This window comes from Symphalangus syndactylus, chromosome 2, assembly GCF_028878055.3.
Source record: "Symphalangus syndactylus isolate Jambi chromosome 2, NHGRI_mSymSyn1-v2.1_pri, whole genome shotgun sequence".
Taxonomy (NCBI): Eukaryota; Metazoa; Chordata; class Mammalia; order Primates; family Hylobatidae; genus Symphalangus; species Symphalangus syndactylus.
In genome coordinates, this window is record NC_072424.2 from 59,531,998 (window position 1) to 59,554,307 (window position 22,310).

Below are 22,310 nucleotides of genomic sequence, written 5' to 3' on the forward strand. Positions count from 1 at the left end.
TTAATTTTTTGTATCAGTTTTTGTCATGTGTTCATTTTGATGACTGAGTTGTTGTGTTAATTAAATATCAAATTTCTTAGCAAGGGACATCAGGTGGGTACTATTTAAGAAAGTGTGAAAGTTAAGCATCCTCTAGGTTTAACTATTTACAAATATTATACTTTTATTACATTAATATCAGATTCTAATTTTTAAATTTGCTTCATGTTGGGGAAAACTGGACATCTTCAAAAACAGCTTTTAAATAATTCTAACAGATTCAAACTTGTTTCTTAAGGAATTATTTGGACCTGCTTGCAGATATTGTTTCTTCGTCATCCAGGCAAGAATACATGTTGTTTAATTTTTATAAAAAATGCAGATTTTCTTGTGGACAGGCCCAGAATATAATTCAAATGAGTCTCTTTCAATCATAAGAAAAAGTAACTGGCACTTTAAGTACCTGCCAAAGACCTCAATGTAAAACTGTTTGCTATTCAGTTTTTGTCAAATTTTAATCATTTATTTTACTAATGGCACCTAAAAGTCCATATAGAGGACATTACTCTAGTTTCTCAGTGGAATCCTTTTACAAAAATAAAACAGTATGCTGCTTATACTTGCTAAGGATTGATATAATTGACATAAAGAGAAAAATTCTGCATACATTTTTTATCCAACTGCTACTGAAAATATTTTTCATTATTTTGTTCAATATCCCACATATAAAAAACACTCTTTTTCCTAGAGTTTAGCTAGAGAAAAAGTTCTTTTATCATGAGAATTTTAATGTAACTCATTATACACCTTCTCAATGGCTATATTTATTCTTAGTCCCAGTTTCCTAATAACTAACTTCCCTATTTCATTACCTAGTTATTATTATTTTGTTCTCATTTAATGATCATAGAGTATCTATATTTTTTTAAGAAGCCACTTTAAATTTATTTTTGAAACGTGTGAACGTATAAATAATGAGTATTAGCACAATGAATATTTGTAATTTAAGAGAAAATAATTTATTTCAGAAAATTTACTGTGAATAGACAGTAAAAATAGGTTTAAGAGGCCGGGCGCAGTGGCTCATGCTTGTAATCCCAGCACTTTGGGAGGCCAAGGCAGGTGGATCATTTGAGGTCAGGAGTTCGAGACCAGCCTGGCCAACATGGAGAAACCCTATCTCTACTAAAAATACAAAAATTAGCTGGGCCTGGTGGCAGGGGCCTGTAATCCAGCTACTTGGGAGGCTGAGGCAGGAGAATCACTTGAACCCGGAAGACGGAGGTTGCAGTGAGCCAAGATGGTGCCATTGCACTCCAGCCTGGGCAAAAAGAGTGAAACTCCATCTCAAAAAATAAAAAATAAAAAAAAGATTCATCTGTGCAAAGTAACCTAAACATCGTATGTGTGTGTGTGTGTGTGTGTGTGTGTGTACCTTATTCCATCTCAAAAAAAAAAAAAATTCATTTGTGCAAAGTAACCTAAACATTGCATGTGTGTGTGGTGTTTAAAATTTAAACCTTACAACCAACTTATATTATCTCTGTTCTATCAAGAGGGTTGATTTTCATTTAAATTATATGCAAATAATGTAGGCTTTTTCCATATTTGATCTAGCCAAACCATGATATATTGCTGCAGGACTCGTAACTAATTCTTGGCTTATTTCAAAAGATGACCTTTACTATGGTCCAAGTTTCATTTGTGATAAGGATTTAAGTTATTCTGCAAAAATTTTATTGAGTCCATAGTGATCTATATTGAAGATGAAGTTGTTCCAGTGCTTTATATCTATAAACACTACTTAAGACAATATATTATCGTGAATATATTAATATATATTCATATATTTCCCCTAACGAATAGAGAGTAGTTTGCATTCTCTATGTCCAAGAAAAGAATAAAGCAAATTACAGTGCCAGAAAAGAGTGTTCAAAAAAATACGAATTAAATAATCTAAAGAATAAAGTGTGACTTTTTACTATGTTTTGAGTTCATATAGGACTATTGGAGTGAAATGGCAACCAGCTGTTCTCTACTACTTACAGCCAAGTGAATACAAACACAGATTTAAATTGCAGGAACTCATAGAAGTCTCATGAATAAAATATGTTATTTCTCATTTTAGATATGTAAAGAACTAATATACAGAATTTCAAACTAAAAAACTGACAAGCAGGGAAATGACATTATTGCTTATAGTGAAAATATGAATTGAAGTATTCCATGCTATAATATTCTAATATCCCACAGTATGCGTGTGTGTGTGTGTGTGTGTGTGTATAAAGTTTACATGTACAGGTCCATGAGTGAGTTGGAAAATTAGGCAGGCACCAAATAGTGTTTGGCTCACTCAACTTTATTATTTGTTAAAGTAGACTTGGATCAGTTCAGTCAAATAGCATTCGAAAATATGTGTAGAGATGGTGGGAAGTGGAGGCAGTGGTTCGTGGGCAAATGCGGAAGAGTGAACCAGTAAATTACTTTGGCTAATACCAGCCCCTCTTTGACAGCCATGCTTCTTGGGGTCTGGAGATAACATAAGAAATAGTCTGGCTTCCTTCCACCATGTGAGGATACACAAGAAGAAGCCATATACGAACCAGAAAGCAGCCCTCACCAGACATCAAATCTGCTGTTGCCTTTATCTTGCACTTCTCAGTCTCCAGAACTAAAGAGGAATAAGTTTCTGTTGTTTATAAGGGGGAAAAAAGAGAAAGAAAGAGAAAGAAAGAAAAGGAATGTGTCTGGCTTGCAGATTGTTAGGGTGTTTTATTAACCTCATGATCTTCACTGACTTCATGGGAACCGACCTTTTATACTCAGTGATTTTTCTCCATCTATTAACGTAACCTTCAACCTTGTTGATATTTCTAATATATAATTTCCAGAAATTGTTTTATGTGTCTGTTCAACTTAATAACCTTATCTCTTCCCTGTTGCCTGGCACAGAGCAAAAGTTAAATAAATGACCAAATTCACTGAACCCTAGAGATAGATGGCTAGAAAGTACCTTAGCAGTCATCTAGTCTAACACTTGTTTTACCGATGTGGAAGCTGAGGCACATAATCCAATGACTTGCCGAAATTCACAGAAGCAATTAACGAAACAGCTAGGATGAGAAGGCAGATCTGTTGACATCCAGTTCGTGCTGACCTGAAGGCTACATTTTGGAAGCTATAACTTTGGAGTTATAGGTCCACATTCACGGACAAGGGTTCTGGGACTCTGAGACAGTGAGGTTTTTAATTCTTAAATGGTTGTAAAAGTGAATAAAGAGAGGAATGCAGCTGTCAGCGTCCTGGCTCTCCTGGTGTTAGGACAAATGTGCTGTGTGCCACAGTACTGACCATAGTCTGCAATTTGAGAAGGATTGAGAATTGTTTACTGTAGACTTTTGAGGGTCAGTTAACTCAGGATTACAATAAAATAAGCAAAAATAAAGCCTTATCTGAAGAATTAACAACTGTACTATAAAATAAAAAGTGCTTCAGGAAGCACTTTTGATGATGATAATTTCAAATAATTCCATAAGGCTTTACCTGTGTTTTTTGCTGTAACGGATTTTCTTTATCATTATACCTTTTATTTATAACTGCTATTTTCAGATCTAAGAGCATATAAGGCCTTCAAGGCTTAAAGCAATGCATTGTTTATAAAGTTGCCTTTGGGGGTTTTATTTTAAAATATTTAACATTTATTTGATATCAAGTTAGTGTTAACCAACAAATGTTAAACATATATATGTGTGTGTATATATATATATATACACATATACACATATATATGTATATATATATACACATATACACATATATATGTATATATATATACACATATACACATATATATGTATATATATATATACACATATACACATATATATGTATATATATATACACATATACACATATATATTTTTTTCATTAGCAAGGCTTTTTTTCCCCCTGACCCTTTTGTTTGTTTTCAAAACCTAATTTCTTCATTTTTTTCCTTCTTTAGGAGAAAGTGAGCCATGGTGTTTGCATGCCCCGAGGTTATCTTGAAGTGATACCAAGTCCTAAGGACAATGAAATGAATCACATAAGAGCCACATGTTTTAATAGTGACATAGTTCTAATGCCAGAGATATCAACCTTTAGAGTTTTGCCATGGGCTGAGAGAACTGCAAGAGTGATATGTGATACCTTCACTGTGACTGGTGAGCCTCTTTTGACTTCCCCAAGGTACATTGCAAAGAGGCAGCTGAGCCAGCTGCAGGCTTCTGGCTTTTCCCTGCTTTCTGCTTTCATCTATGATTTTTGCATTTTTGGTGTGGCCGAAATTTTAAATTCAAAGACTATATCTTTTCCTGCTTCAGCATTTTTAAATAACCATGATCAGCCCTTCATGCAGGAACTTGTTGATGGCTTGTATCACACTGGAGCCAATGTCGAGAGTTTTTCCTCCTCTACCAGGCCTGGTCAGATGGAAATCTGTTTCCTGCCTGAATTTGGCATTAGCTCAGCTGATAATGCATTTACCCTCAGAACAGGTGTCAAAGAAGTGGCAAGCAAATATAATTACATTGCCAGCTTCTTCATTGAGACTGGATTTTGTAATTCAGGGATTTTGTCTCATAGTCTCTGGGATGTTGATAGGAAGAAAAACATGTTCTGCAGCACTTCTGAAACTGAGCAGCTCACGATCCCTGGGAAAAAATGGTTGGCAGGACTCTTGAAGCACTCTGCTGCTCTCAGCTGCCTGATGGCGCCTTCTGTTAGCTGCCGAAAGCGTTATTCCAAGGACAGGAAAGACCTGAAGGAGAGTGTGCCTACAACATGGGGATATAATGACAACAGCTGTATATTTAATATCAAATGTCACGGAGAGAAAGGCACCCGGATAGAAAATAAACTAGGCTCAGCAACCGCAAACCCTTACTTGGTGCTGGCTGCAACTGTTGCTGCAGGCTTAGATGGACTTCATAGCGGTAATGAGGTCTTGGCTGGTCCAGATGAGAGCACAGACTTTTACCAAGTGAAACCTTCTGAGATCCCTTTAAAATTAGAAGATGCCCTTGTGGCACTGGAAGAAGATCAATGCCTGAGACAGGCTCTAGGAGAAACCTTTATTCGGTATTTTGTTGCCATGAAGAAATATGAGTTGGAGAATGAAAAAATAGCTGCCGAGAGAAATAAATTCTTAGAGTATTTTATTTAGAATAGAACTCACAACTACTCCTTTAGAGATGTAATTGTTACTTAAGGCTAATCTACCAAAACAAAAAGACTGAACTTTTGTAATTAACAACAGCAACAATAACAAGACTACGAATGCTTTTGACTTTTTTTTTTGTCCATGGAATATTTGACAGATGAAGTAGGACTGCTGAGAAGATTCTGATCACAGAAACAAACAACAAAGTTGTGGTGAAGCTATAATATGCAAACTTACCAGATCTTGTCAGTGAGTCATTTCCTATGTGTATGTTGACCCGGATAGGAATATCCAATTTTGGGGGGCAATAAATATATTCACACATTAAGAAAAAAAAGACTTAAGCATTAGAAAGCAAAATTTAAATGACTAAAAAAGAAAAAAAAAGGAGAAAAAATTTTAATGGTACACATAGGTTATGACTTCCAGCGAGACAAATATACTAATATAGTCTCACTAATCAAATAATATTGTGAATCCAGGTTGTATGCACCATTGTGGTCTTTTTAAACAAGTTAAATAAACTTTTGCCAAAATATAATGACAGGTAGGCAGTTTTCCCCTAAGTCTCTTCTCTTTTCACCCTTCTCCACTAGCTCCTGAAAAGTTTATGAACTTCAAGGTTATAATGTCCTCAAGAAACAAATCTCTAAGGAATAGAATTGGAGCTGGGAACAACGAGGTCAGATTTTAAAAGTAGTTAAAGCCTTTCTTTTAACAATGCCTCATATAGAAGTTCAATACGCAAAGTGTAGATAGAAAGAAGTTTGTGTGTGAGGGTAGGTGGGCTCTGTCTACTCTGCTTCGTTCTTTGAAACTAGATGTCCCTCTGAAACCTGTAGTGCTCTGTGGAGTGTGAGAACAACTGCCTGGCTAGCCAGGGTCATGTCTGGAGTTTAAGTTTGTTATTCAAATTACTGAATCTGCTGCTCACAGAGGTTGGTACCTCCCCAGAGAATATTATGTGTTCCAGGCCTTTGTTTGAATGAGATAATATTGTAACTGTCACAAAAGTTTAGCTTCTTTTGGGAAGAAGTCCAAAATCCACTTACTAGCAAATGAAACATTATTCCACTGCTTAGGATCAAACAGCAGATTTTATGTTCAATTAAAACTGACTGTGGTCTCAATTTAGATAGCAAACATACAAGCAGAGGATTAGAAGTTGGCTCAGATCCTCTTATTAAAATTCATAGTACTCAGTAGCTTAAACAGTGAAAGTCAGTCTATCCTTCACTAATTACTCCCTTCCTTTCTCCTTTGAGCAGGAGAAGTGTGTCTGGATACATAAGAAGAAAGTTCCCAGCACTTTGGGAGGCCAAGGCAGGAGGATTGCTTGAGGCCAGGAGTTTGAGTCCAGCCTAGACCACATAGTGAGACCCCTGTTTCTACAAAAAAAAAAAAAAAAAAATGCCTGGCATGGTGGCACGTGCCTGTAGTCCCAGCTACGTGGGAGGCTGAGAAGGGAGGATCGCTTGAGCCTGGGAGTTTGAGGCTGCAGTGAGCCATGATCACACTACTGCACTCCAGCTTGGGTGACAGAGTGAGACACTGTCTTAAAAAAAAGAAAAGAATAAAATTCATGGATGCATATGGGGTAGAGAGAAAGATAGTGTAAGGTAGGTGGGGGAAGGAAGGGAATCTGAAACCTCCAGAATGAAATCCCACACATTACATCATGGGAGGGATAAGGAAGACTCTCATGCCAATTTTCCAGCTGTCTGCTAGAAAATTCCCCTCTGTTCATTTTCCCCTCTGTTCTCAGTAATAAAACCTCAATATGTTCATTGAAAGCAATGAAAAATGAGATGATATTTCTGAACCTTAATTAAGGTTGGATGTGGTCATGTCATTAGGTTCAGTGCAAAGAGGTGAAAGTAGAAGTGTTGTATGTAAGTTCTTAGGACATTTTCTTTTCTTTTCTTGTACTTTTTTTTTTTTTTCTGAGATGGAGTCTCGCTTTGTCACCCAGGCTGAAGTGCAATGGCGGGGTCTTGGCTCATTGCAACCTCTGCCCCCTGGGTTCAAGCAATTCTCCTGCCTCAGCCTCCCAAGTAGCTGAGATCACAGGTGCCTGCTACCATGCCTGGCCTTTTAGTAGAGATGGGATTTCACCATGTTGGCCAGTCTGGTCTTGAACTCCTGAACTCAAGTGATTAGCCTGCGTTGGCCTCCAAAAGTGCTAGGATTACAGGCGTGAGCCACCATGCCCTACCACACTTTAAGACATTTTTTAAAATGACTGATGCTGTGTACTCTGCCCTTTCTCTCTCTTGCTGCCTTCACCCTTCCTGCTGACTGGCCTACAGATAATGTGGCTAGGATAATGTCTTTGGGAAGGGAGGTTTGCTACACAGGGTGCAGTAATAAGGTGGGACCTCTGCTTTGTAGAGCAGTTTGACTTGCCTACGTGCAGATATTTACCTGAGAGAGAACCAAACTTCTATCTTCTTTAAGCCACGATGATTTTGATTCTTTGTTAGTTGCAATGAAATTTATTTTCTCTTTTGCATGTGTGTGTGTGTGTGTGTGTGTGCATATGAGTGGGGAATTTGAGGGATTTGAGGATGAAAGAATAAAGGTAAAAGAACCAATGAAAGACCACTTCCTCAATATTCCCACTTCTAGAGAGGATAATCTGAGTTAATCCAAGGGATCCACACATGCAAAAAATGGTATCGGCTCTAACCCATCCCTATAAAGTGGCATATCCCTTTATAGTCCATGGGCCTTGATGAAACATGTCTAATGCATTGACTTCATTTTACCATAATGAGTAAAGATGCTGTAAAAAGTCTGATAATCACAGTGTTTGAAGCCCTTTTTTCCCCTTTCACATTATTAGCATAACTTAAAAACACAGTACTCAGGATGCCATGTGAAGGAATTATATAACTAGGAATATTATCTTCCATATTAAGTGTACAGTAGTGAGTCAAAGAAAATATTCAGCCATAGATTACAAATCAGTTGATAACGTAAGTTGGTGTGGCACTCTCCACCAAGATTTCAGTTAGGTGTGTGCTGATGTATATTCTTGTTCTTTAAGGCAACCCAAAAAGAGGCATTACCCAGCAGAGTTCAGGGCCAAAGACAAATTGGGGTAGGTACATGTAAAAATCAGTTATCTATTTTTCTGTTTCTTTCATCTGTTCATAGGCTTTCTATTGTTGAAGGGACTTTCTGCGGATGCTTCTACCTTCTTGGTCTGGGTTAAGAGGGTCAGACATTCATTCAGCAGCACTTATTGAGCACCATTTGTGTGCTAAGCCTTCTGCTGGGAGCCATCACACTAGGGGAGACCAAAACAAAGATGAGCAGACAATGAAAGCGTTTTGGATCTGTGTATCTTAAGCAGAACATAAATAATTTTTTTGTAGGCCTAATGCTGAAAAAAACTATTTGGAAAGCTTCTTTATGGCTCGAAAAGGGTGCTTTATAAATAGCTTTACAAAAATTACTTTCTTATTTTCATTTACTATAATTGTTCTAATCAAAGCTTAGGGGAAAAATGTGATTACTGAATTTAAAGTTGGTTATTAAATGAGTATACATAAGAAATGTAAATTAAAAGCAATAATGTTTTAAGACCAGAAACTAAAACATTAGTATTGTAGTAGCAAGTTTCTATTTTCAAGGACATTCCATAATCTAAAATTTCATTTTACAGTGTGTGCATAACAACAACGCTTGAAATGATTATTTGAAGGCAATGAAAGATCAAAAAACTTTAATCTGAATAAAAATCGAAAGCATACAGTGAAGTCTGAGCTTCTCAGTAAAACAGAACAGTCTATTGACATATCTCCAGTCACCTGTTTGACAAAATATGCTTAGCAATATGTTTATGATACAGGTATGACTGGACAATACCTTTAACCTTGGGTTTTCTATTACAGGGGTAAGAATTTGTGTCTTTAAACATTACCTATGTGCACAGTACCTTCCTTGTTAAAGCTCTTCTCATGCTGCCTATAATTAGGGGTTTACATGATACTTCCCAATTGCTAATTAGGATGTGAATTCTTAGAATAAAAGGTACAGGTCTTACTTACATTTGCATTAATACTTCTTGTTCCTTGCATATGTTCTGGAATTCAATTAATGTTTAATCAATCAATCAATGCATATGTTATTAGCATAGTACAATACTATGCTTGTCCAGTATAAAACACAGAAATTCACATACCCAGAGAGAGGGAGGAATACAGACAGTGGAGAAGACCAACAGCTTGTGTTTTTTTATTGATCCTACAATTTCTGTCATTAGAACTTCTTCAGGTTTTCTGCTTCTAGAAACTCCTGAGTAAACACCATCTGATTAGCTTGATGGGGATCAAAAGCACAACATTAAAAACAAAAAAGAGCAAGGTGAAGTTGTCACCCTTTTTAGCCATGTGGAACCTTTCAATAGCTCTCTTAGATTTGTGGAATCCCTCTTCTTTGGGCTTTTGTCTCAGAAAGTAGATGTCAGAACCTCACCTTCCCAGTTTCTCTTGCTGCCATTGAGAGGTGACAGCATGCTGGCAGTCCTCACAGCCCTCCCTTGCTCTCGGCACCTCCTCTGCCTGGGCTGCCACTTTGGCGGCACTTGAGGAGCCCTTCAGCCTGCCGCTGCACTGTGGGAGCCCCTTTCTGGGCTGGCCAAGGCCAGAGCTGGCTCCCTCGGCTTGCCGGAAGGTGTGGAGGGAGAGGCGCGGGCGGGAACCGGGGCTGTGTGCAGTGCTCACGGGCCAGCGCAAGTTCCGGGTGGGCATGGGCTCCTCGGACCCCGCACTTGGAGTGGCCAGCCGGCCCCACCGGCCTGGGCAGTGAGGGGCTTAGCACTTGGGCCAGCATCTGGAAGTGCTCAATTTCTTACCTGGCCTTAGCTGCCTTCCCGCGGGGCAGGGCTCGGGACTTGCAGCCTGCCATGCCTGAGCCTCCCCTGCCTCTCCATGGGCTCCTGTGCTGCCCGAACCTCCCAGACGAGCGCCGCCCCCTGCTCCAGGGCGCCCAGTCCCATCCACCACCCAAGGGCTGAAGAGTGCGGGCATGCGGCACAGGACTGGCAGGCAGCTCCACCTGTAGCCCCAGTGCGGGATCCACTGGGTGATGCCAGCTGGGCTCCCGAGTCTGGTGGGGACGTGGAGAACCTTTGTGTCTAGCTCAGGGATTGTAAATACACCAATCGGCACTCTGTATCTAGCTCAAGGTTTGTAAACACACCAATCAGCACCCTGTGTCTAGCTCAGGGTTTGTGAATGCACCAGTGGACACTCTGTATCTAGCTAATCTGGTGGGGACCTGGAGAACCTTTGTGTCTAGCTCAGGGACTGTAAATGCACCAATCAGCGCCCTGTCAAAACAGACCACTCGGCTCTACCAATCAGCAGGACGTGGGTGGGGCCAGATAAGAGAATAAAAGCAGGCTGCCCCAGCCAGCAGTGGCAACCCGCTCGGGTCCCCTTCCACACTGTGGAAGCTTTGTTCTTTCGCTCTTTGCAATAAATCTTGCTGCTGCTCACTCTTTGGGTCCACATTGCCTTTATGAGCTGTGATACTCACCGCGAAGGTCTGCAGCTTCACTCCTGAAGCCAGCGAGACCATAAGACCACGGACAGGAATGAACAACTCCAGAGGCACCGCCTTAAGAGCTGTAACACTCCCCGTGAAGGTCTGCAGCTTCACTCCTGAGCCAGCGAGACCACGAACCAACTAGAAGGAAGCAACTCCGAACACATCCAAACATCAGAAGGAACAAACTGTGGACACGCCACCTTTAAGAAGTGTAACACTCACTGCGAGGGTCCGCGGCTTCGTTCTTGAAGTCAGTGAGACCAAGACCCCACCAATTCCAGACACACCATGGTACAAGGACTCTGCCAATCAGATGCAGTCATAAAACACTCATGAACTGCACTCTGCTGAGCTTGAGGGAGGCAGTAGTGATAGGCATCCATGGGTGCCACCCTGGGGTGGCATTGTGGGGGGGCATTGGTGGTGTTATTGCCAGTGCCAGTGGCTGTCGGGTCTCTGGAACAGTCAAGCGTAGCTTCTGAACCTGATTTTCTGGTCCTCCAAGATTCTGTTAAATATCTAATATTTTTAAAATAAATTTCTTTTTTTCTTAAAGTAGCTAGAATTTTTAAAAAGAAGCCTGACTGAAAAACAGTATATAAAAAGACACGCAAAGAGCAAGAAAACTTTGATAAGGAAGAAGAAAGAAAGGCAGAGAATTACCCTTAATCAGAAGACTAGGAACAATTGAATGTTTACACTAGATACGGATTAAACAAAGGTTTATTAAGCTCCTAGTACATAACTAATACATCATGTGGGCATTTTCTCATTCATTTCCTTATTTCATGCTGTCTACAATTTTATGAGAAAGGTAGACCTATTATTTTTAAAGACAAGAGATTTAAGACCCTAAAAGGTTGTGTTGAAAGAACTAGGAATCAAATCCAGGTTTCTACTCTCAGTCTCATGGTCTCTGTGCTACACCAAAATGCCCTTCACTACACAGTCTCAGCTGAGTACAACACTGAAAATTATGCTGAATATTACGTTTTAGTTTTAAGGCTTCTAGGCATTAAAATGAACAGAAGTAGGTAGTAGATACATGCTTGATAACTCTATCCAGGCCAGAAGATCTTATCACAAAGAAGTATGATGCCATAACATTATTTCAGAACTTTGGTCAGATAATAGTAATTCAAGCCTTAAGTAGTTTCATAATTTGTTTGAACACAAAAAATACCTGGCTGAAATTTCTGACCATCCTTAGAATTTGAAATAGTGCCAATCAATTTATTTTGTTTCATTTTTAGAAATATTCTTTGACAAGAACTCAGCATTCATTGAGAGCATAAAAGATTTTATACTTCTCTCTGGCTGCTTAAGAAATAAAAGACAAGAAAACACATTGATTTTTGAAAATAGCCAACCTACATGGAGGGGAAATGTGTAAATTAAGGGAAAAAGAAATTGGCTGAGAACCTGCTACACAATGACATAAAGTTTTTCTTGTCTTTTCTTTTTAAGATGTTTCCTAAGATTAATAAAATCAGTTTTACCTGGAAAGAAAAACAACACTTTAAAATTAATAACTATAAAAATTTAATGTTTATAAAATCGCTAATATAGGATTCATTAAATACAAATTAATATCAATATATTGGGCATATCCAAGAGACTAGTGGATAAATTGTTACATTATAGAAAACTTTTCAAACATAAGCTAGAGGGCAGCAATGTACCATTAAACAGCGTTGGTGGCTCAGAATTCAGTGCAAAGCTGAATATTAAACATAAAAGTAACTGGATTTTCAATCTAGTTACTTTGAATAAATGAAAATTGAAAAAAATGTATTAGAAATACTAACAGCAGAAAGGCATTCCCAATCACATGACTTGCATTTGAATATTTTTAGGTTAATAGATATTAAATACAGGCTCAATAATATCGGGGGGGGAAGGAGTGTTGACAGGATACGATATTACCAATATTTAAGGGTATATTCAAGAGATGTAAAAATATGAAACCATAGAAACATTAGCTGCATTCTGTGATGCCTAAAATTAATCTAAATGTCTTAAATTTTGGATGACTCTACAATGGATTTGAAATAAATAGGTCTGAAAGGAACTAAAGAAGAAATCTTTAATAAACTATGAAAAAAAGAAAATCCAGTAATTTGTTACTTATTTGGAAGTTCATTAAAATGAATCACATTATAAAAGCTTCTACAACATCTACAAATTAAATAAATGCCACAAAGTGCTTGTCTTCTTTCCATGATCACTAGAAAACATATATATCAATTCACTTTTTATGAGGTAAACAGAAATTATGATACTTTAGTGTTTGAAGTGAAAAAGGATTGTTAGATAGATAATGAATTGTTGTTTAAGTTAGACACTAGGTAGCATTTTTATTCAATTTTTGAAATAATTGCTTTTGAGAGCCATATGTGTGTAAGTTACGAAGGGGAAGATACAAAACTGGACAATACATGTTTTTCTCCCACAGAGAGCTTTTAACTTTAAGTGAGAGAATAAATGTTTCTAAATGTCTGTGGATGGAGGATAGAATTTATGTGATGAGGAGAGAACAAAACGGCATAGAGGAGGATGACATTGATCAAGCAATGTGAAGTCTTGGGCTGGATCACAGATTTCTTTGGCTCCAACCACCTTTCTCACTGGATGGCAAGGGTTATAAGGTCCCATGTCCCCAGCACTTGAAGAAGGAAAAGAAATGTGGCTAGGAAAGGGCAGATACAACTAACTCTAATAGTGCTGTGTCCCGTGGCCACACTTCCTTAATTCCCTGACAAAGAACAGGCATCTTATCTCAGACTTAGCACCTTTCTTCCTTCTCTTAACTTTCAGTGCAAGGGGTGCCTCTCACTGTTGTCAGGATCCCACCACTCTGGAACTTCTCATACCAGTACCCTCTTTCTACTGTACCTCCAGTATGTTCCTCTCCTGGTGTTTCTTTCCCATCAGAATTTAAACACATTGACATGGTTGCAAGGTGCATAATGCACCCGCGCGCGCAGACACACACACACACACACACACACACACGGAAAAAATCTATTAATCCCAAGTACCCTTCTCACTTCTGTCCTTGTCTTTAAAATCAAATTTATTGGTTAGGTTACATGTCCTTGCTCTTTCTACTTCCTCTTACTATTTACTCCTCATAGCTTCCCGTCACTGCCCCCAAATATTTTCGTTTCTACCTCCACCAATCCACTTCAACTGTTCTCACCAAGGTTAATCATAACCTCCCACTTGTTAAATACAGGGGACATTTCTCATTCATGTTTTATGACTAGTAAACAGAATTTGAAATTGCTGACCTCTACCTCTTTGTCAAAATGGTTTTCTCTTGACTTGAAAGGAACTAAAGGTTCTAGATGTTCTTTCTCTGACCACTTCTCAGCTTTTCAATGTCTTGTGAATTCCTCTTTTCTGCCTGAAATTCGATGTTGAATATTATTCAAGATCCTTCCATTCTTGGTCCTTTCTTCCCTCTAAAAATTGTCTCCACAACATCTTAGTTATTATTACTATTATTTTCCACGGATTAAGACATTTATTATTTATGTATTTGTTTACTTATTTTTGAGACAGTCTCATTCTGTCACCCAGGCTGACACAATCTTGGCTCACTGCAATCTCTGCCTCCCAGGTTCAAATGAATCTCCTGCCTCAGCCTACCAAGTAGCTGGGATGGCAGGCACGCACCACCATGCCTGGCTAATTTTTGTATTTTTAGTAGAGATGGGTTTTCACCATGTTGGCCAGTCTGGTCTTGAACTCCTGGCCTCAAGTGATCCACCCGCTTCAGCCTCCCAAAGTGCTGGGATTACAGGCATGAGCCACTGTGCCTGGCAAAGACTCTTGGTTTAAAGTAATGGAAATCAAATTGAACTTGATTAAACAAAATAAGGAATTTTTTTGGTTGAGATAGAAGAATGCCTCATGGACCCTAAGACCTTCAGTGCGTCTAGGTGTTAGGAATGAATCTAACCTGAAACTGAAGCACTGTAGATAACCCAGAACATCTTTTCTATCTGTTCTTACCTCTGTTGTGTTTCTCCTCATGCCAGCATCATCCTTTCGCTCCTGCTTTAGACTGGCTTTCTCTGTTTCTTTCTCTACATGATGGCAAATGGCTGCTGAAACAACCTACCAAATTTACATCTTTTATGTTGAACAAGCAACCTGTTTGAAGCTAGTCTCTTGTAGTCCAAACTCTAAATTCATTAGTTTAATGTGGGCAAAGTACTGACTCCTCATCCAGTGAACTGTGGCCTGGAAAGGAGATGTCACATTGTGTGGACATGGCTTTTCTCTCTATTATAACACGGATGGGTCAGGCAAAGGAAGTCCTGGTGGGATGGCATAAAAACCCAATGATGCTGATAGTAAAGCCTATATCTTCAATTTTTACTTACAATCAAATGATTGTCAAGTTAGTTTCTCAAAGTGTACATCCACTCAAATGTCCCACAGGTATTTCAAAGTCAACACATCGGTGTTTAATTTATCACCTCTTCCTCACTTTGTTGGCCTAAAAATCTACATATTGGTTCTTTACTATTTTTAGAGTCTTCACTGGCCTCCCTCTAGAAGAAGTCCCTTGTCACACCTGGTAATTAGTCATCTGCTGCCGCCTATTGTTTCAGGCCAGGAGGGCTGGTGAGACATGCAGTCTCTTCTCTTCACAGGGTGAGGGCATCCTCGAGTTCCCTCTCTTCTGCCATCTCAGTGCTACTTCAATTCTTTCTGGCACTATAGGTGCTCTAGCCTCAGTTGTGCCTTTTATCCAATGATGGACCTAGGAGGCCTGCTGGGCAGCTTGCTTCAGCTGCAGCTTTACCTCGTTCCACATACTGTGGCACACAGCAGGCCTGCTGTCTGTCTCAATGTTCTTGACACATGTTCTTGAAAAAGTAATCTAATTTTTAGAGCCACAATTCCCCCATCTATTAAATGAGCATGTCCTTTTTACCTACAACAACAAATCTGTTACACTAATTGTTTTCCTTTTTTCTTTTTTACATAAAAATACTACATACGAAGTCAGATCCTGTTGCTAAGAAGCTTAACAAATGTATTATATTAAGCTTCTTTGGACATCCCTCTTAAGATGTGACACTAATTGAGTGATTGTGTGATTTAACTACTCAACAGTTCAACTGAAAACTATGCTATGGGTTAGATTAACAGAAGCCTAAAGCCAAGTGGACAATAAAGAAATATTTTGACTGAAATCTGCAAAGAGCATTTGAATTGGACCCTACATGTACTACAAATCCTCATGGCTTCTCTTCATAGAATGAAACAACAACCGGGAATTCAATTGGCAAGGCCACCTGCCTCAGTTGAATCTTATGGAGAAGGTGGGATAGAATGGGTCCCCCGTTTCAGAAATACTGGGTATTCATGCTCATGTTCCCAGTTAGAGAAGCCCTATGCTGCACAGCGACCTTATGATTGACAGAGCTGTTTCTCTGTCTCACTGGTATGAGAGAAAAGAAAAGAATAGTGAAAAAAGTGAGGCAGTTTCAGGATTCACAGTGGTTACAGGATGCCCTGAAATAGCACTGTTCAAAGTGACTTAAACTGGGGTCCTTGTAGCAGCAGAAGCATTAGCTCTGAGCTTTTTAGAAATGCAAACTAACAGGCTCAGAAATGTGTATTTTCACAAGGGCTCTAGGCATATTCTCTGAATGCTTAAGTTTGAGAAGCACTGTCCTGCAGGATCAAGACCTGTCCAATAGTTTACGGAGGTTTCCATAAGCCCTGAATCTGAGGGGGGATAAAATCCACAGAGGTTTTTGCTGCTTTCAAGATGCCACTTCCATGCTTATAGTTTCATGTGTCCTTGGAGCTAACGTTTGCTATTCTAAACTGCTACAGAAGCCAAACAGCCGTTCTCATACCTAGAATATCTTCTTAATATCTGAGGAAGGCTTTTACATGCTTAAAAAAGTGTGTTATCCGCTGTGCTATTAGGTCCAATGTGATAACTGTTAATCAAGATTGCAGCTAAGACAGTTAATACCTTCTTGACATGTGAATGATCTCATTTCACTTCATCACTTACTTCTTTTAGGAAGGAGAGAGATTCTATAGAGAATGGTTTCTGATTGAATGGCTTCTGTCTTATATGGTTTCAGATATTTTTAAGAATATAATTTTGGCAGCATGTTTAACCTTTTTGAGCTATCTGATATTCCCAGGAGGGAAAATTCTTGCAATGTCAAGAGATTACATGGTTTTTGTTTGATACTAGTTGGAGTTATGCAACACCTCTTTATTCTCATTAATAATAAGCGCAGTTTTTCATAGGACAGAAACAGCTATTTCAGGATATGTACTTACAACAGGAAAGGACATTTTACACATTGCATTTGCCCACAGTACTGTAAAGAATTCTGAAATGCATTATTCACATCAGATTCACACACACACACACACACACACACACACATACACACACGTACAGAGAGAGAGAGAGTAATGGGATAGAAGGAAATAATGTATTTATCTGTAATAGATCTAAATCTCTACAAAGAAACACAACCAACTGTACAACCTGAAAAAGTATAGTCACTAGGCTTATTGGGGAAGTCGAGTGTGGAGTCTTACATGGTGTAGTCTCTGGAATTAGACTATCTGAGTTGGAGGCTCAGCTCTACCACTTATCATCTCTTGAGTCTTTGGGTCATTTTGTTGGAGGCTCAGCTCTACCACTTACTATCTCTTGAGTCTTTGGGTAGTTTTTTTTTTTTTTTTTAAACCTTCTGTGCTCAGCTTCTGCATTGGTAAAATGAGGGTCACAATAAAACTTCAAAAGTCAATGTGAGGATTAAATCAGTTAATGCATGCAGAACTACTAAAATAGTACCTGATATTTGTTAAGCACGCATTTAAATATTTTTAAAATTTTTTGTTTGTTTGTTTTTTTAACTATTCCAGTTGGAGAAGGAAGCAGGAATTAAGTATTTGCAAATGACCTTCAGAATTTTTAATCTTTTGTGACAAGAGAGAAGACATGTATTTCTCTTTACCACTCCCATACGGTTTGAGACCTCTTTAGTTGGGGGCTACAGCTTAAAAAAGGAGTTCCCTTGGGGGCAGACATGCTGTGCGTGCTGCGGGGAGAGGAGGAAGCAAATGTGGGACCAGTTTCAGGCTTTCAATCTCAATATGTTTTGGCCTCTTGGCTTGTTTCCTTCTTTCCATTCTCAATCATTCTCATTGCTTTGGATAGGATAGAGGAGCACTTTTTTCTTTGAGTGTGTGTGATTTTTTAAAAATAATTTACTTCATTACTTTTAATAGACTGCCGAGGTATTTAGTTTTTGACTGACAGAAAATATAATGATATATCAGATTCAAGCAGTCCCTCAAACATCATTCTTCACAGTTAAATTCTATATACATTTAAGAAAAGGGGGATATTCAAAAATGAAACTTTCTGGAAGATATCTTACAGATTTGTATCTGTCTATAAAGTTCAAACGAATCTTTCTGGCACACTAAATCACAATGTAGTTCTTGAATAGACAGGACTGAAATACAGGGTTATTCACTCATTTTCTTACTACTAAGCACACATTTACAAGTTAGAGAAGAAACATGCAGAGTTAAGAAAAAGACAGATTTGAATAATTTATAAAAAGGAAAAAACCCCAACATATATAAAAAAAGTTTGACACTGAGTTTCTTCTGAAAAGAGCTTATTTTATTAAATTTCAAGAAAAGTAAGCCTATTCTAATGAGTAACAGATTTATAATCTTTTAAGCAATAACTACCAATGAAAAATATCTATAAATTTAGTAAAAATATTATAAATTAGTTATGGTATTTAGACCAATAAATAGCATAAAATTTTATATACTTTATGGCTTCTTTTATATCATTTTCAAATTTGACAATCCTCCCACCATATACTTTTTTCTGAAGATTTAAAATATCACTCCTCAAATAATAATCTATTTTATGCTATCTTATTTAGTTTTGTAGTTCAAATAATGATGAATAGACTTTTCTTAATAAGAAATAAAATGTGGGCAAATGAATATAGTCACTAGCAATCTCAAAGCATTTATAAAACATAGCTAATCTTAAAGTGAATTAACACTAAAGATGATCACATTGTTATTTCCCCTCTCAGATTTGGGCATATTTATGCTATGAACTTTGTTATTAATAATTTCGCTGTGGAAGGGCTTCTACTGAGAAATTCACAATGAATTAACAAAATTTCAAGTTTTGTTACCATAGAGAGACATAATAAATCCCTTGGGATCCATATTAAATCAGAGTTTCACCATAAAGTGACTCAGTTGGTTTCATGCTACTGCACAGTGAATAGGAGTCTCACAATAAAGCTACAGTATGAGCTTCTATATCGTACAGAAAATCAATAGCGTTTTACAACAGAATTACATGGTAAGCTTCTCTGTACTTTAAATCAATGTAGATTCACAGTAGGTTTCACCTTTTAGCTTCTATGAATTGCATGGTAAATCTGCAGTCTTTATTCATTTTAAAACTGGATGGTTGCCATCACATCAGACAATAAAGCTAAAGGCAGACCATTTCTGATAATAATGAAGTCCTATTAGCAAAACTTGCTTCAAAATAGCTAATGAGTTTCTCAAGATAAAAGGTAGTTACCTCTATTATGTCAAATATTGGAATCACTTGGATGGAAGAAATAAAATCTTCTGGAAATGACAAGACAATTTTCTGAACCACAAACTCATGAAGAAACTGAAAACTAAGAGAAATATTTCTGTTGTTTGGAGGTAAGATGATGGTGGAAAAAAGGATTCAGCAAGAAAAAGAAACTTGTAAGAGGGAAGAGGATGTTATGTTGGTCAAACATTGAAAAATCCCATCCATGAATAGTAAAATCTATTCTTTCTTTCCAGAGATAGTTACTTGACTTCATGGTCTCCTTTTTTCTGCTTCTTCTTTTTTTTTTTTTTTTTTGAGATGGAGTCTCGCTCTGTCGCCTAGGCTGGAGTGCAGTGGTACAATCTTGGCTCATTGCAACCTCTGCTTCCTGGGTTCAAGCAATTCTCCCGCCTCAGCCTCCCGAGTAGCTGAGATTGCAGATGCCTGCCACCACACCCAGCTAATTTTTGTATTTTTAGTAGAGATGGGGTTTCACCATGACGGCCATGCTGGTTTTGAACTCCTGATCTCAAGTGATCTGCCCACCTCATCCTCCCAAAGTGCTGGGATTACAGGCATGAGCCATCGCACCTGGCTCCATGGTCTTCTTTAATTAAAACAGTCAGTCCATCGCCAGGCTGGAGTGCAGTGGCACAATCTCAAGGGGAAACAATTTCTATAAAGATGTTTTACCTTGAAATGTTTTCTCCATTATAGAAAATGCCTGCATTTTAGTAGAGCATTGTTAATTTTCTACAGACTAAATTGAAGTAGGGTGAATTCAGGTGGTTTTAGTTTTTTAAAGGGGAGGGAATTGTAAGTACCAAATTCAATTTTAAAGCAATTTTCTTTATAAAACATACGTAGATCTTTTAGACAATCCAAAGTTTGAAGTTTCCAAGTACATACAGAACTAAACGTTTTGGAGATGTGGAAGATACTAATTATGCCTTACCTTTCTTTTAAGTATGAAGAACCTAGGGTTTTGAAAATTGTATATGACTTCCTCAGGGCTCGTAGTTACTGACAGAGTTAAAACAATATCAGGATCAGCCTGGTACTTTTATTGTTGTTGTTGTTGTACAATGTCAGCTTCCCACTATCCCATATTTAAATAGGATTTTTTGTGTGTGTATGTGTGGTTACTGGAACTTGTAAAATATTTTTACCCTTGAATTTGCCCTTTTATGTGCATTTTGCTGTGTTTTATTTTAGTTTATTATATTTATTTATTTTTCTGAGATGCAGCCTTGCTCCGTTGCCCAGGCTGGAGTTCAGTGGCGCGATCTCGGCTCACTGCAAGCTCCGCCTCCCGGGTTCATGCCATTCTCCTGCCTCAGCCTCTCCGAGTAGCTGGGACTACAGGCGCCCGCCACCACGCCCGGCTAATTTTTTGTATTTTTTGGTAGCGACGAGGTTTCACCGTGGTCTCGATCTCCTGACCTCGTGATCCACCCGCCTCGGCCTCCCAAAGTGCTGGGATTACAGCCGTGAGCCACCGTGCCTGGCCACATTTCGCTGTGTTTTAAAGTCTTTTTTTTTCCCTAGAGGAATTTTGAATCAAATTGTATTTTAGGTTCTAAACTTGTTTTCAAACTCATTTACAATTGACTCATAAAAATCTGAGCTTGTCCTGCTGGAGTTTGGGCCCATCCCATCCCCTGATTTAAATTGACTTAGATATAAACTGGATGCCATTTTAAAATTTTCTCTACTTCCCAATCGCCAGAGTGTTGCTATTTTATTTCACGTTCTTATGACAGACACTGAGGAAAGCATCCCAACCCTTGAGGTGATTTAAGAGCATGCTGGACCAGATTCAAACACATTAGGGGAAAAAAGGAGTGGAGGTAGATTTTAGATAAAAAGTATATTCGAACGTGTTCCCGAAAAAACATGCCAGCAGGTGTCGATGACTCATAGCCTCCCAGCCCTTTGTCACCTCATTAGCTTTGATTGCCTGACCCTGGATGCTCACCCTGGCTTCCTGTTTTCTCTGAGGAATCTGAATTATCCCCCGCTCAACTTAAAGCTTTTACCAACAACGCCCTTTGGGAATTGGAGTAGCAGAGAAATGCTGTGTAACAAATGTTGTATCTGTTTTTGGCACCTTTACTGCTAAACGTCAATAATCTTTGAGATTTTAATTTTATCTTCTGTGTGTCCAGTCTTACACAGACAAAACAGGCAGTTATAAGGAGTCTAGAGTGCCTAACAATTCTGCCTGCCTTTCTTCCCATCACAGTTCTGAAATACACAAAGCGACAAACTTTTAAGCAAAAATTTTCAATAGAGATTATATAACTCTCTGTGTGTGTGTGTTTGTGTCAGCGTTTGTGCGTGGATATGTGTAAGCAAGTTAGAAATAGAGTATAACCTACATTTCTTTTAGTGAGTGAGAGGTAATGTTTACATTCAGCTTAAATAACTGTTGGATAAATAAATGAAATTAAGATACATTGTTCTTTCACATTTCAGTTTTGAACACTTAAATATTTTGATCCAGTAGAAGACAAGCCACCTAGAAGCTGCAAACCCAGTTCCCTGCTCCCTGTTGGAGCTATAGTCAAGATGGAGAGGGATGTTCACATGTCATCACATTCAGGGTGACAACTCTGCAACTCTAGCCCAGAGAGTGGAACACTGAAAAGAGAGAGGAGAACTGCAGGACAAACAACCAAAATAGACTGTAATGGTAGGTAGCTGGTCACACAGGAGCAGGGCAGGAGAGAGCCCCCTACCCCCAAGGAATGTCAGGCAACCATCAGGTGATGGTCAGGCAGTTGTTACCCGGGCTCTCTAAAATAATAATTGGTTGCAGCAGCACCAGGGAAAGGCAGTCTTCCAACAGACAGAAACACCTGAAACTGGTGATCAGCAGCTTCCTGAGAAGATCTCAGGAGTTGGGTGAGTGCACGCAAGCATGTGCACTAAGAG

At 38.5% G+C, this 22,310-nt stretch overlaps 1 protein-coding gene across 2 annotated transcripts in view; it reads left to right on the forward strand.

Annotated features, from left to right (window-relative positions):
• The window catches only part of LGSN (lengsin, lens protein with glutamine synthetase domain), a 46,433-nt gene extending 37,200 nt beyond the window's left edge, over positions 1–9,233 (forward strand). Inside the window, exons 4-5 of one of the 2 annotated variants that reach the window (XM_055243255.2) lie at positions 3,983–4,181; positions 4,603–9,233. In XM_055243255.2, coding sequence (XP_055099230.2) covers positions 3,983–4,181; positions 4,603–4,700 — 297 coding nt within the window. In that variant the 3' untranslated portion in view covers positions 4,701–9,233. Of the gene's footprint in view, positions 1–3,982 lie in introns of both variants that reach the window. The other variant, XM_055243247.2, reaches the window with a different exon arrangement.
• The last annotated feature ends 13,077 nt before the right edge of the window (positions 9,234–22,310 follow it).